General features: G+C 38.2%; 1 protein-coding gene across 10 annotated transcripts in view; it reads right to left on the minus strand.

Moving 5' to 3' along the window:
• Nucleotides 1–17037, minus strand: part of CALD1 (caldesmon 1) — a 1713117-nt gene that overhangs the window by 43491 nt on the left and 1652589 nt on the right. For all 10 annotated transcript variants that reach the window (XM_044088458.1, XM_044088461.1, XM_044088452.1 and 7 more), the window contains one exon: nucleotides 2295–2331. In XM_044088458.1, coding sequence (XP_043944393.1) covers nucleotides 2295–2331 — 37 coding nt within the window. The remainder of the gene's footprint in view (nucleotides 1–2294; nucleotides 2332–17037) is intronic.

Consider the following 17037-nt stretch of genomic DNA (forward strand, 5'->3'; position numbering starts at 1 on the left):
CATTCATGCAGAGATGAGATACCCTTAAAGATCGGCCCTTAACTATATTTGAAAAATTATGAGAAAGGTGCATACTAGCACGAAGCAAGACACTGTTTCTCCAACAAGACTTCCTATAGAGCTTTGCTTCCAAACCACCTTGAGCATTTTTATACAGAGTAACATCCATCAATGATGGTCAAAGAATAGTTCACAGTAAACCTCAAAAACACAGAAGTAACTTCTAAATAAGAAACAAACTCAAAAGTTTAACAACCTCACCTGCCCGTAACACAGAAACATCATCCACAAATCTCACATAATGTTTGATAACCTTGTTAAAAGGATTATTATTAAAAACATCGTCATCCTCCCATTGCGTCAACACCAACTTGGCATAACTGTTTGCGCAAGGGGTGCCCATAGCCACTCCTAGTTTCTGCAAATAGTACTGATTTTCAAATAAAAATATGTTATTGCTCAGAATTAGATCCAACAATGTACATATTAAAGTGATCAAACTGTGATTATAATCACTGCAGTGGGCCATAAACATCCTAATGGAATCAACTCCCTCAGAATTGAGAATCACTGTAAACAAGGTTTTAATATCTAAAGTAACTAACTTCACATCTGAAAGATCTAACCCATCAACTAAATTAAATTAAATAAATTTAATAATTTAAATAAAATTAATTAAACTGTGCCAACAGTCATGCCAACTTGATGATGGCACAATGGGAGGATCACCATGTTTTTTAATAATAACCTTTTTAACAAGTTAAAAACTTACACTATGAGCAATTCTTTTCGAATCTGGCCCATTGCTTTAGATTTTTAGAATGTGTAAGGATTCAGCTCACTGTGGTACCTTACTCAAGGTACTGCAGTGTGATGAAGCCAGGGTTGCCAGACGTCCCTATTTGAGTGAGACTGTCCTGGGATCAGCAGCCTGTTCCCGAGTCCCACACTGCCGGATAAAATCCTGGTGAAAAAGACTCTGGTTTGCTTTTTCTGATTGGCCCGTATGCCGGTATACAAGCCAATCAAAAAATTGCAAAACAGAGCAACTTCTGTTGAATGCAGAACTACCTGATGTTCCGCATTGAACAGAAGTAGCTCCATTTTGTGATTTTTTTTGGTTGGCTTGTACACTGGCATATGTGCCAATCAAAAAACACCAAACATGTAGCCATTTTTTTTTTTTTTTGGTCCCTACCTGCCGTATCAGAAATCTGGCATCCCTGGATGAAGCCTTACATTTACTGCAGCACTTTACCCAACTATAAATTAATTATTCCATATACAACCTTAACAATAAGGGTCACTTCTACATTAAGGCATTTGCCTGGCCTCCAGGTCCTGCCCTCAAGTGCAATCACTGAACAGGTCCAGTGTGTGATGGTTAAGTTCAGTTTTAAGTATGTTACTTACTGGATGCTAAGATTACCCTACAGTCTTGAATTGTGTCAGCGATCACTCATTTTTAAAATATATGTAACAGCTAAAAATGAAACTCTAAATATATCTAAAGTTGGAATACTTTACAAATAAATAACCAGAATCAAAACTACATTACTGCATTATATTTGCAGTTGAATTTATTTTTCTTCTTTAAGCAGGTCTTAAGCTTTTCTTCCTATTAGCACTTTCAAAGCCTTTGTTAGATTAGACACTTTATCTCCATTCCATTGTTTTGCATGATGTTAGCCGATAATCTGTCATATCATGCTTCATTAATGTGACAATAAACAACAGCTGCTCTGCGCTAACATAACATGAATGCTATTAGTGTGCTCTGACAGGGTTTTACTTTTCACATCTCAGCTGTACAGTGATGAAAAAACAGATTGATACACAGATGTCTGGGATTCTGATAACAGCTCTGGCACAAAGTGGTATCCAGTCCACTATTATGTTTTAAATATAATTGATGTAGAACAATATTCTCAAAAGTACAATATTTTAAGTGTTTTCTTAAGATGTCCACTTTTGCAGACATAATGTCTAGTAATCTGCAGCAGAAGGTATCCAGGGTGATAATCTTTACTAGTACAGCGTTCTTCTGAGTGACACTTCTTTCAAGATTTTATGTCTTCCCCCCTCCCCAATGCAACAATGACTTTGAGATGACAAAGGATGTTTTAAATATTTTGACAGGAGGAAACTTAAGAAGCCAGATGCCACGTGACATAAATAACACAAGTCACTTTAAATGTAGTAGGATTTTAAAATAGACTTTTAACCATGTCTGAAACCCAGTGGCTTGGAGGTCTGAATATTTCAACAGTGCAGTAATATTCAAGGGCACTTACCATTCGAAACTGATTTAGTTTTCCCTCCTGTTGTCACCTGTGGTGTTACAAAAAGAAAAGCAAAAGGATTAGGAAGGAAAGAAAGAGAGGAGAACAGAAAACTTTTAAAGTGATGCAAGGATGTTGTAATCTCAAGCAGGCACATATGTTAAGAAGGAAACATCTTTTGAAACAAGGAAGACGGTAGAACCTCACTAAAACAACAGATCTTTGAAGAAATATGTAATATAACTAATATGCCAGATGAGTTTTGAAACAATGAGTAACACAAGCTACTGAACAAAACTTTGTACACTATACAGTATGTATGCCTAATTAAACCCAGAGGGTGAATTTAAAAAAATCAAAACACAGCCATTTTCAATTCATATAGTTCATTTTTTCTGATATGTTTTTTGGAAAGTGTTTTGCTTGATAACTTATTTATTTGTGTGGCTTGATATGTTTGCTGGTCTCTAAGTTTAATACAGCAATTACTTAAAATTGTTTCTTAATATATGTGTTTGTATGCTGGTAACAACTATGGTTCACTGACCCATTTTAAGGAAGTACAAATATGTTAGTGATGCTAAAATTAAGTTATGTTTGCTAACTGTGTATGTGTGTGTGTGTGTGTGTGTGTGTGTGTGTGTGTGTGTGTGTGTGTGTGTGTGTGTATGTGTGTGTGTGTGTGTGTACGTGTGCTCACGTGTGTGTGTGTGTGTGTGTGTGTGTGTGTGTGTGTGTGTGTGTGTGTGTGTGTGTGTGTGTGTGCGCTCAAGTGTGTGTGTGTGTGTGTGTCTGTGTGTGTGTGTACATGTGTGCTCACGTGTGTGTGTGTGTGTGTGTGTGTGTGTGTGTGTGTGTGTGTGTGTGTGTGTGTGTGTGTGTGTGTGTGGAGATGCATGTGTAACATATGTGCAGGTCTTGTGCGCATTATCTAGTGCATGTTAAATGTTGTACTTGGAGGATTACATTGAATACAATAATAAATTCTGAGACAATTGGTGCTGCGGACATAACGAAAGGAGTACAAGAGGTCAATCTAAAATTTAATTACCAAGGTAAAAAACTTGACAAACGTTTCACTTTGTAATGCAATGAGTGTAAAAAAAAAAAAAAAAAAAAAGTGAAAAAAGAGATATCTCAGGAACAAATATGGTTGTACTTTAGATAAAAGACAACAACAAAAGTAAAAATAAAGTGCTTCAGAACCACGAGTAACTCTGTCTAATCTGCATGAGTACTGTGCTCTAAAATGCAGGATCCATTTATTTTCCTGCCTTTCCGTTATATTTTTCTTGTCACTCCCTCTATGATACGTAGGAACCATTGGCAAGATTAAAAACTTAAAACTATGAGTATTACTACAAATGTAATGCTTGTAGTTTTTGTCAGCATATATACACAGACAAAACTTTCAAACACCCACTCAAAAAATCAAGATTAATTTACAAGCCAATAGTAATTGTAATACCAAAAATTTAGTACACATGGCTAAGTGTGTTAAATGTTTTGCCTTTTATATAGGAAAGACTAATCAGAAACTTAAGGACAGAATTTGTAACCATTTATCAGAAATTAGAAGGAGAGTAGTAACCAATTCCCTATACAAACACATATTTAATAATGATAATACTCATAGTTTTAAGTTTTTAAAATTGCATACGGGTCTCAAACCTCTCGTGGACAATGCATTATTTTGCTGTAACACCTGCTTATCCAGTGTCAGTAGAAACTATGCAAATGAGGTCTATAAAACAATGTAATATTTCTGGAGGGATGGGATTAGGAGGGTGGGGTAAGTAGCCTTATGTTACCTACAGCACTTGAGCAGACTAGACAGAATCACAATCTCTTTTTGCCAGCACATTTATGTGATGTAATGTAATACAATTTGCCATAAGCTGCATTCACCATACATGTGCCATTTTATACGGGGAAGATGTGATGGGAGATAACCTCTCATCTTAGAAGCATAAGAGTCTATTCAGGGTGCCTCAAACCCTAGAAAATGGGAGCCTTCGCCATTTGGTTTTGCAGTTAGCCCTAACAAATGGCTTCCTAACAGCATTAAGATCAATGAACACTGCTGCTAGGTTTGGAAACAGAAACACGACCAATGAATGGAGGAGCAGCAGCAGCTGAATCAAAAAATGGGAAGAAGAGGAGAATCGGATAAAGAACAAGAGTACATGACAAATGGTGACTGGGGTACAGTTTGGGAAAGGAGGGAGCTGGGGCAGTGGGAAAGACTCAAATGAGCACATAAGCTACAGTAGTGTTAAAACTGGTTGTGAAGGTATGTCAAGACATAGGCACCATTAAGCTAAGGTGAAAGTCTGGTGAAATGGTCAGAAAATTAAACAAGAAAGGGGATGAGGGAAGGTATTAATGGTATGAAGTGAGGAATACATATAGTAAATCAGGGGATGAGAGAGTAATGATATACAATGCAATGCATTTTCCCAATTAAAATGAGTGATTTTTGGGCTAGTAAAACAGTATGACCAGCTGATGTAAGGTGAGGCTACCACAGACTTTAGAAAATGGCAAAATGGATTTGGCATGGTAGTTCCTTACTTCAGGAATGTTAGATGTGACAAGAATGCTAAGGAGATGTGGCAGTTTATGTCTGATAGGGAATTATATTTGAGAAGTTAGAAGACAATGAAGAAATGAGGTAAGGGTACTGGGGAAAGGTACAGTATAGAACTTTCAGATATTTGTGGGTTAATAAGACAGAATGAAAAAAAAGATCTGTGAGACTGATACAGATTATGTATAACAAAATATCAAATCCTACCATATATCAGGCGGAACAGATAAGGAACATTAAGTATTACGAAGTATTAGGAAAATAATACTGTAATGGGAGTTGTTTAGCTTATCAAATGCTTCGAATTGAAACATGCTGAACTTATTATACAGGCAAAGCCTCTGAGACACATTTGGGAATAATCCTGTGATTAGCACGGGTGGGTTAACAAAAAATGGGAAAAGAGGAGTAAGTAATAGTCAACATCCATAGAATGGTGACAGACTCAAATGTGAGTTTAAGAAAAAGCACTATTCTTCTTATGTTTTGGGAAGCTAGTAGAACATTATGGCATGGAGGGGGAAGGAAAGAGGAAAAAACTGCTTAAAACTGGGAAAAAAATACTTTCAAGAAAGTGAGTATTGTAATACATGAGCTCTGGTGTAAAATGTTTGATGACCCACGGGGACAAAAATAAGGTATTCAAAATGTTAAGAAAAGGGAGGACTACACAGATCATTTTAACTTAGCAGTGTAAATTGAGGAATTAATGATGTGATATCTTGTGTGGCAGATTGAATCACTTTATATAATTTAATTGTTGTTGTTCTTCTGCAGATATAGCAGTGTACTTAGGCAACTTACAGGTTGTGCATTTTTGTGAAATCATGGAACAGTGGTAAATAGAAGTTTTCCTTTCCCTACTGATTAAGTAAGTATATACAGAGATGCTAGGGTTTGGGGGTCACATCATCCCACACAGGTCTGCAGAGATAACTTGTCCCCATGAAAATATACTGTATTTTAAGGAAAATTGATGGTTTAGAATTTGATAAATGGGTCATCAATGGAGCAGGACCCACTAATAGTTCCATCAACCAGCTGACTTGTAACCAATGTGGCATATGTAAGAAAATCCACAGTCCATAATTTTGAAACACTGGAAATAGGCTTGCATTTCATCATTCATTCATCAGCCCCAGAACATATTTCTCAGTATATAAAGCAGTTTAAAAATATAAGCTATAGACACTACAAGAAAGAAAAAGTTTAGACCACGTAATAGTTATAAGGATTTACATTTTACTTTATTCATTTGTTAAATGAGTAAGCCCACTAGACACAAGTCATCCTTTTCAGGGGTAACGTGAGGACTGCTTAATTAAGTGACTTTCTCAGAGTTGCACAGTAGGCAAATGGAAGTTAGAGGAATGAAACTCTGTAACCTTGACTACTGGAAGGAGCTCAGAGTCTTAATCTTCTAATCTAAATGACAGGTATCAAACTAAGGAGGCATAAATGAGAAACGGGAAACCAGTAATACAAATATTTATGAAACAGGAGTAACAGTAATACAAATATTTATGAAACAGGAGAACAGTAATACAAATATTTATGAAACAGGAGAACAGTAATACAAATATTTATGAAACAGGAATAACAGTAATACAAATATTTATGAAACAGGAGAACAGGAATAACAGTAATACAAATATTTATGAAACAGGAGTAACAGTAATACAAATATTTATGAAACAGGAGTAACAGTAATGCAAATATTTATGAAACAGGAGAATAGTAATACAAATATTTATGAACCAGGAGTAACAGTAGATAGCCAGCTGGAATTACATAGTAAGACAGACAATATGTCCTCCCTGTGTTCGGGTGGGTTTTCTCTGGGTGCTGAAGTTTCCTCCCACATTCCAAAGACATTCAGTAGATGGACTGGTCATTCTAAATTGGCCACAGGTGCATATGTGTGTGTGTGTGTGTGTGTGTGTGTGTGTGTGTGTGTGTGTGTGTGTGTGTGGTATGAAAGAATAACTGCGGCAGGGCTAGCTACCCGTCAGTATGAGCCTTGGCTTTAGATGATTGGCACTGTTGAAGTGACACCCAAAACCCATATGCAAAAATATGAAAAAGGAATTCTGAATTTTAACAATACAGTGTTCTTAACTTTTCTTTTTTTTTTTTTAATATGGATGGATTTGTTAAAAAAAAAGTTAAAAACACTGTATTCTTTAAATGGTTGCGTATTGAAATATCAGCACTTGAAATGCCAACAAAACAAACAAAAAAAAAAGACTGAAAATCCAGGAGAAGAATGAATCTTGAAGAGCGATCTTCTCCTTTAAACTACATACCCTAAAACTTGTAAATACCAACTCAGAGATTGCCATACCTCAGAGAAAAGGGAATATTCCAGGAAATAACCATCTCACACTTAGTATACAAGTTTGTTTTTCAGCCATTCACTCTGTGCTCTGGGACTCTCTCTAGCAGGTCTCAACATTTTAAATGGCTACCATTCAAATGCATAAATTCAGTCATTCACGATACATCTCAGTATTCATTCAGTTATTCAAGGCTTTGATTACAGCTTTACTGAAATAATGATGTCCTATCTGAAACATACAGTCAGTAGCCAGTGATTAAATGGTTAAAACAATTAGATTAGTTACAATGAGACAGTAAACAAATACTTCACAGATTATAGTCCTGATGGCTGTACACTTGGATTCTTGTAGAAAAGGCGCAGCTCCATCTACAGCCTATAAAACGTCTACTGATAAAAGATTATTTCAATATATCCGATTTAATAAGGTAAAATTAGGAAGTATCAATTTATGGCCATATAATTTTACAAAACAGTAGTTCAGCCTGAGAGAAAATAAATGTGTTTTTTGGTTTTCTGCAGAAATTTATACCTGGAAATCCCTACCACAAAACATTAGTAAACTGGAAAGAAAAGACAGGATAATTCTATGGGAATTACAATTTTGTTTTTATATTAAAAGGACAGCCATTCAACATTTTTTTATGAATGTTGTGGCTACTATTATTGTATGATACTTTATCACAGAAACAGAGCTAGCATTAGTTACAGCCCCACTACCTTTAAAATAGACAGGAATCAAAAGCATCTATCAATCCCTGACAATGTAAGTGCAGAAAAAAAAAATGATCATTCATCACAAATGTGGCAAAAATGGTCATTGTTTTTATATGGTAACCAACCAATCTAACTGGTCTTTAAAAGTAAAATTGTCCATAATAATGAAACAGAGCACATTAATTTCACATTTCCCTAGCTATTACATACCTAGATAAAGAAATCAGAAACACTAAGTGTCGCTTGCAGTTTTTGTACAACTGATACGTAACAGTTGCACCACATTCAGCCTTTTGTCTTTGTCAGGTACACCCTTTTAGTGTCAGGTACACCCGTTTAGACAACTCTCCCTTTTAATGTGTTTGCATCTCAGATGTAGAATGGCCTTTGCTATCAATGAAATGTGTTATGCCAGTGGCAATAAAAGAACCTGAAATCTCTTATTAATCAGGAAAACATGTAATGAAACAGTTAAGTTAGAGTAGACCCAGACTGCATAGAAGTACCTACATGCACTATATGCTAAAAACAATACCTCTACAAAATATATGAAAAATTGGTTATTTGAAACATGAATCAATCTTTAATTTTTGAATGGACATTTGGTTCCTAGCCTCTCATGCCCCTCAAGTCCCTTTTCTTGTAGCAGCCTACTTGCTCTTCCTATCTTCTCAACAGTTGAGGCGAGGATCATACCCAACATCCAGCAGAGTTAGGACAGTTCTGCATACTCCTAAATTCCTCAGCTTCCTATTGAAATGTTGGCAGTCTGAAAAAAATGTTTGAAAACGTGGAGAAGAGTGAATCTTGAAAATTACTCTTCTCATTAAAACTTCTTTTTGCAGTGAAGTGCAAGACCCTTACACCCCATGAACTTATATAGACCCACTCCGAAATCACCACATCTCAGAGAAATGGGAATATTCCAAGAAATGGCATCTTGGACTTAATATATGCAAGCCCAATCTTTTGGCCATTCAGTCTCCATGTTTTGGGATTTGATGTAGCGGGTCTCAACATTTCAAATGGTTACCAACTTCCTCTTCCTCCTGGAAGGTGAGTATGATGCAATGCCTGCTACATTATGCCCAGTACATGTGAATGTTTTTGCACACTCTCAATGCTTAGCTACAGTAATATACACTCATTGACTAAGTGTGCACCCCAGAGTCCCTTGTTAATGCAAGGGGACACTTCAGATGTCTTCCCCCAGATGGCACTCCTGTAGGGATAGAATCCGTACCTCATTTCACATAAACTGGCAGTCTAGTATCAGCTGCCCACTTTCCATCCCTTCCAGGCTGGTTCCTTTATTTCCTGGGCCAGTAATTCATTTCAGGGAATCTGATGTGCAGTTAGACCCTCTTCCAGCTAAACTATGGTGTCAGCATGCACAGGCATTTTTGGGTGAGCTCTGCCTGTTCCACATTACAAAACATATCAATCCACTCTGCAGTAACTTCAGACTTCTTAAGACAATAACATTCAGGACCATTTTATGTACTGATTTATTTATGCATAAATGTATGTATTTGTTTGTTTGTACTAGGGACCACCAAAATGATGCCCAAAAAAGGATTGTCACTCACCACCTCAGGGAAAAAGCTGCTAACACGGTTGCAAGAAGTAAAAACAGTTTAATGATAGAACAGCCAAATGTTTGGCTGTTCATTAAAGTGTTTAGATTTCACATGATCTTCTCAGTGTCTTTTTTCCTGAGGTGGTGAGCAACGGTCCTTTTTTTGGGCATCTTCTCAGTGGTTCCTAAATTTTCTTTGATTCCCTTGGCTGTTTTTTTTGTTTTCATTTTTTTTTGTTTGTTTGTATTTGTTGACTAGGGTACAGCACTGGTCCTGTTGAACCATTTTCAGATTCAGCCAAGGTCATATAGCCCAACACAACAAAATGGTTAAGGTCTTCACCTTGTGGACATAAAGTACAGTGTATGGTTTGATTCTACCTTGGGTTACTGGCTAGGCATAAAATGGCCTTTCATGAAGGGCAGTTAGCCTAGTATTCACCTATGAAACTATGGACATATGACATGTCCAGTCTAATCAGGAGCAACACATAGAAGTGAAAGCACAATGCTACTATTGTCATAGAGAACATACATTTTTAAACAATTACACAAAGAGTAGTCATATGTCTACAACATTGTCAAAAAGAATACACAATTGTTAAACAGTTAGAAAAACAGCATTACACATATAGAACATAAGCTAAGAATGGGGATTTTTGCGGTAGATTTATATGACTCTACTCTTAAGGAAGAACTTACATTTTGCTTTTCTTAAATAGGAAGGACATTTCCTCTTATATCACATTAATACTTTGCAAAGATAGGTACATTTTTTTTTCTTCTGAAATATTAATGTGAAAAAACAAAGGTTCATTTTTAATTGCAACATGAAATACTTACGGTAGATTCAAAGGTGCAGAAAAGGCTGTATTATTATGAACAGACATGCACGGAATCCTTTTTGTCACACTAAATCCAAAATGACTTAAAATGTATATAGCCACAGATACTTCACACATGCATGCAATTGGAGAACAGGCTAGGGTTGAAGAGAGCAATGAGAAGACAGGAGCAAGGACGATCACTAGAAGCTAAGCATCTGTCACTGGCACGGCATTGTCTGATTAGGTCAGACTGCAAGGCAGCTGAAGAAAGAATACTCGTTCAAAATCTCACCATAACCATACACGCCCTTCTCTTCTCTGTTGCAGTATTCCTTGTATATAGGTTGTAGTCCAACAAAGACCCGATGACCGGCCTGTATACAAGAACTTACAGCCACTGCCTGTATATGAGACGTCACTCATAGCCACAGACAATGTCAGCCATAAAAGGGACATCCACACATACCATCCTCAGAATAAGAAAGCCCCAGGAGTAAAGTACCTCCCAGGGATCCTAAGTGGATCATACTAGGAAATAGCAAGCTACAGGGGGAAGGCAGGAGGGATAGAATACTGCAAAATAGAAGAGAAGGACATCTATGGTTATGGTAACATTTTACACAACTATTCTATGTCCTTCTTTTCAATGTTGCAGTATTCCCTACATATGGGAGAGTGCCAGAGCTGAAAAGGGACCCAGGGAGGAGGATAAAGAAGGAGAAACTACGAGGAAGCATTTTACAAAAAATCATGCAGAATTACCCTAGCAAATCCTGCTCCAGATCTGGAAACAATGTCCAATTTGTAATGTTTGGTGAAGGTGTGAACAGATGACCAGGTGGCTGCTTCCAAAATTTAGAAGCATCTAGGCCCTTGAAGAAGACACCTGAGGATGCAACTGATGTAGTGGATATTGCCTTGACAGCTGCTGATAAGGATTTTCCATGCAATTCATAGCAAAACACAATAGCCTTAGAAATTCACAAGGAAATGGTCTGTTTGGAGATGGGAGCCCAGAGCCCTGGGATGAAATGACACAAAAAGTTGGTAATACTTCCTGATAGACATTATTTTGTCAAGGTAAAATCTAAGTTGTCTATTCATGTCTAAGGAGTGTAAAATCCTACCACTAGAGGATTAAGGTGATGAAAAGAAGGTAGGCAGTTGTATCTACTGATTAAGTGACAATTCATTCACTACTTTTGGCATGATCGAAGGGCTGGTTCTCAACGACACCATGTCCTTTTGGAAGACAAGAAAGGAAGGCAAGGCTATTAATGCCTGAATTTCAGAAACCCTTCTGGCAGAGGTTAAAGCTACTAGAAGCACTGTTTTCCATATGTAAAACTTTAGGGAAGCAGAACTGCTGGTTCAAAAGGGGGCTGTGTACATTTTTCCAGTACATAACTAAGATCCCAGGGAGGATGAAATGTTTTCCTAGGGGGTCTTATGTGTAGAGCACCCTTTAGAAAAAGCTTACGTTCTAACCTGGAAGCTAGGGGAGAAGGGTCAAAGGCAAGCAGGCAGACAATGCAGAGCAATAGACTTTAATTGAGTCGTAAGAAAGGCCACAGTTGAGTAACTCACACAGGTAGGAAAGCACTACAAGAATGTCTGCACCAAAGGGATCCACTTTCCTTTTTTGGCACCAAATGGAAAATCTTCTCCACTCGGAAATATAAGATTTTCTAGTAGTGGGTTTCCTGGCCTCCTGCACCACTGGTTTGTACACCTTACATTTCATCTTCTTTGGCATTCTTCTGTCACATACTACATCTGACACACAGTGCCAGCTGGCTGCAGCCTCTCTGACTCTAGCTTTGACCTCTTCATTCTAACTTCCCTTCTCCTGAACCACTCCTCCCAGATACTTGAAGTTGTTAACCTTTTCAACTACTTTCCCTTCTATCTCAATTCCCAGCTTCTTCTGAACTCCACCATTTGCTGCCATTACAACTGATTTATCTGACCTCAGTTTCATCCCAGTTTTGCATTCCATTTCCTACCCTTTGCTCAAGTACTTGCTCAGCATCTGCCTGTTTTGGAACATCATATGCAATACAGCAACTTTGCTGATCTATCCTCACCAATCTTTTTGCTAATGCAGTCCATCAATGGGCTCACAGCTGAACTCTGGTGCACACCCACTCTCACTGGGAACCCCTCTGTGAGACAGAAGTTCGTACTTGAGTCAGTGGGTCCTTGTACATAGCCTGCACTGATTCTACCAAAGTTTCTGGGACTTTGAACTACCGCAGGACTGCCCAAATCAGCTTTCTTCAAACCTTGTCATATGCTTTCTCCAAGTACAGAAATGCCCATTTAGACTCTTTGCTCATCTCTAGCTTCTCCTCAACTATCTGTCTCACTGCAGACATCAGGTCAGTTGTGCTGCATCCTGATCTGAATCCGAACTGCTCACCTTCCATCTTACTTTCTACTACTCTGCATATCCATTTACTAGTCACCCTCTCCACAACTTTCATGCAGTGTGAAGACTGTAATATCTTTCTGTCTTTGCCTTGCAGCCTGACATAGTTTCTTTGTGCCAGGTACCAACTTACTTTCCAGAAGCTGGTAGAGTGTCTCTGCTTCCTTCTTCTTTGCTAATGCAACTGCTGTCTTAGCCTGTTTGTTAGCCAGCCAGTATTCCTTTCTATGCTCGTCCATCTTTTCTATCTCCCACCTTTTCCTGCAATTCTTTTTATTTCTTCCTGGACTTCTGTACTCCAGCACCAGCTTTCCTTATGCACCTTAGTTCCATACCTGGCTCTGCTGCATATCTGTTTTATAGTCCTCATATATGCTGTTTTGAGGTGCTGCCATTCTTCTTCAACTCCACCTATTTCTTCTTCTTGTTCTTGAGGTGCTAGTGCCCTAAATAATTCCTTGATCTGTTCTGCTTTCCCTCCAGGCAAATTCCAGGTCTTCAGCCTGGTGTCTATTGACTTAGAAGCCTTCTCTGATCACTGCTTGCAGCTGATTGTGGCAACCAGTGGTTTATGCTGCTTGCTGACTGTTTCACTGGGGATGGCTTTGCAAGCACTGATTCTACCCCTGTGCCCTTTACTTACTAGGAGGATTTCTACCTCAGTTGCATATTAACCACTCTTGTACGTCATCTTGTGACTGTCTCTCTTTCTGAGTCATGTGTTACCTACAAGTCATTTGCCAGACAGAATTCTAAAATGGCCTCTCCTTCTTTATTCTTGTTGCTCAACCCTTGTGGACCCAGACAGTTCTCATATACTGTTCTGCGTGTCAAAAATGTGCATTCATGTCACCCATTATTAACACCTATTCATGTTTGTCCTGCTTTATCTAGTAGGTCCTGCAACTGCTGTCTGAATGCACTCTTCTCCTAACTACCACAGCCCTGCTGTGGGGGCAGAGACTGAGATTATGAATACTGCAGTATCACTACACTGGAGTCTAATTGCCATGAGTCTCTCACTAATTCAGATGACATCTCTCACTGTCTTCTGATACCTCTCCCTCACCATAATTTCCACAACATTTCCAGACTGTTCTCCTCCAGAGTACTATACTCTCGATCTCAAGCCAAGTGGCTTTGCTGCACTGTCCTTTCATCTTGTCTCCTGAGTACATAGAATGTGCAGCCTTCTCCTTACTATCATATCATCCACTTCTAAGCTACATCTTGTCAGTGAACCTATACTGAGTGTAGCAATTAGTTCATGTTCAGTAGGTTCATTGGTTTTACATCTAGCTTTCGCTATCCCAGGTAACCCAAGCTGGGAAACTGGACATAGTCTGGTCAGCAGAGTATTGATACAGGGCTGCTGGGCTTTATGGCAGGCACACACCAGCCAATAGGGGGCAAACACACCCTTGCCACCATTAGCATGAGTCCCTGGTTTAGGTCAGAGTAGGCCGGGTCCTCAACCAGCTTATGACCAGCAAATATCCATGCCCAATTGGTGGCATTAGTCAACCTGACCGAATCACCTAGAGCCACATATTTACACAGCCAAGAAACTAGTCCTGCCACCGCTCACAGTCTGTGATCCATGTTATTCTATCATGAGAATACTGCACACCACAGCAGATGGTCAAAGTGTTGGTTTACACAACTCTTCCCCCTATTGGGCACCATGTAGAGTCTGTGCTGTTGTACCACATCTCCATTTTTTGGTGAATTTAAGATGGAAACACTCAGCATGTTTTTCAGATATGGGAGGAACCCCACAGAGACACAGGGAGAACATGCAAACTACAAAAAGGCATTGACTGGAGATCGGGATCAAATCTTGGCGAAGACCTTAACCATTATGGCAACTTAAAGAAACAGAAATAAAACATATCAGAAAAAATGCAAAGAAAGTCAGTCACATATAAAAACTAAAAAAGTAAGAACATACATCACAATCTACGACCCATCAGAAACAGCAAACTGTACAAGCAAACAGAATATGCCTTCAGATAATTTTGACAACATAATAAAGTATTACAAATAAGTAATCCTACATGTTCTCAAACTGAATGCATAAAGACAAATTAATGACAAGTAATAAAACTGTAGTCTAAAACAGTACATCATGTATAAAAAAAATCAGACAAAAATCTATATGTAAGACTTTCCCAGACTGTCAGCACATTTGGTTCTGATTTTTAATACTGCAGTGAAATACATGTACACTGGCCAAATGGTGCAGAAGGATGGAGCCCTGCATGTGAACCAGGGGAATGGGGTTCAGTTGTCAGCCTCAGTACTGGATTTTCATTAGCAGTTCTAGCACTGGAAGAAGAGTGAACAGATGTGGGCCACTCATCTCTCTTTCTGGGTGGGAAGGGTGGAGTAGCACTGGAGGCAAACAGAGTTTATGTAGTTTTTCTGGTGAAGACTACCAAAACCACCACTCTTGCATTGGGGAAAGGGGTAGAGTTGCAAGGAGAGTGCACCCCTTGCAAAAGTAAAAAAATGTCCTCCTCTGTCATGTTCTCCACTGAACGCATGCAAGGGATAGTGCTAAAATCAAAAAAAAAAAAAAAAAACACCCCAATGGCTGACTGAATGAAGACCCAAAAACAAAAAGAAATAAACAAGAAATCTGAACTGGTAAAAGAAAATAACACTCAAAATGAGAGAAATTGGAGAGATGGGCAACAAAAATGGTGTGACTTGCATTAGAAGTTGAATAAAGCTAGATAAAGATAGATTAAGAGAGGATAGCATGCACAGTGTAGACAAGCAAAGTGAAAGAGGGACAAGCATGTATCTTGTTCACCTATAGTATTTTTTTGTTCAAAAACATATGAGGCGCTCATGTATTTTCAGTCCTGTTATTTTTTATGTGTGTGTGTGTGTGTGTGTGTGTGTGTGTGTGTGTGTGTGTGTGTGTGTGTGTGTATACATATGTATACACACATATATGCATATATATATCTATATATATATATATATATATATATATATATATATATATATATATATATAAATATATATATATATATATATATATATATATATATATATATATATATATGGATCTCTTACGCCGACAACAAAAACATCACAACACAACAAAACATTTCACAAACACGAAACATCACAAACAACACACTCACATGCCCGACACACCATAAAAAATCCAAAACAAAAAAACAAAACAACAAAAAAAAAACACACAACACACAACACACCAAAAACACACACAAACAACAAACAACAAAACAAACACAACTCACACCTATAACCACCTTAACCTAAACCCTAACCCTAAGGTCCGCGCCCATACTCCGCTAACACACTAACCCTCCCCTAACCCCTCTAACACCACTATAACTTAACACACTTACTACCTAGCCACAACTACTACTAACTCAGCCTTACCCCACCCCTACCCACAAACCTAACCCACACAACCACCTAGCCCGCGCCCTAACCTAACTTACCTCCACTCACCACTCACTAACTTCTAACCCACTATACTGCGCCCTAACGTCCAGTCCACTACCTCTTACACATACTACCCCTTTACCATGTCGATGTTCATACATACTTTACCTTTTTCCGTGTTTCTTTCTGCTCCGTTTTTCTCTTTGATTCGATTTCTCTCCCTGTGTCTTCTCCGCTCTCGCGTGTTCTCGCTGTCGGCTACACACACACACACACACACACAAGACACACATATATATATATACACACACACACACACACACACACACACACACACACACACACACACACATATAGTATATTATCAGATATCAAATGCTCAATAAAATGAAGGAGAAACACTGTTCAGTTTAGATCAAATCTAAAATGATTGAAAAAATATAAAAAAACTAAATTTTTGCACAGAGGTAAGCCCCTCCGCATCCCCTGCTAATTATATATACCACCTCCATACTGTGAGACAGTGGGATCAGGGCAAATTCCCTGACCCCACTGCAACGCGATCTCACACAAAATGTAACCAGCTAATGCACCATTAAGAAGAATGTTTGCTCATATGAGTGTTTGCTCTAATTAACTACATTGATTAAAGAAAAAGTGTTTACCTGTAGTATATTCAATTTTATTTAATTTACTAGTCACTTTTCCAGGGAAAAGATTTTGTTTTAGCTCTGTAAAGCATCTTTGTGGTTACCATTTGCTGGGTTGGTCACCTCTTCATAGAAAGGCCTTACCACTGCACTACTCTGGGAGTAAAAGTCTAGTTTTCAAAGAAACTGAAATG

The sequence above is a fragment of the Protopterus annectens genome, chromosome 11.part0 (assembly GCF_019279795.1).
Source record: "Protopterus annectens isolate FY-2018-M chromosome 11.part0, PAN1.0, whole genome shotgun sequence".
Taxonomy (NCBI): Eukaryota; Metazoa; Chordata; order Ceratodontiformes; family Protopteridae; genus Protopterus; species Protopterus annectens.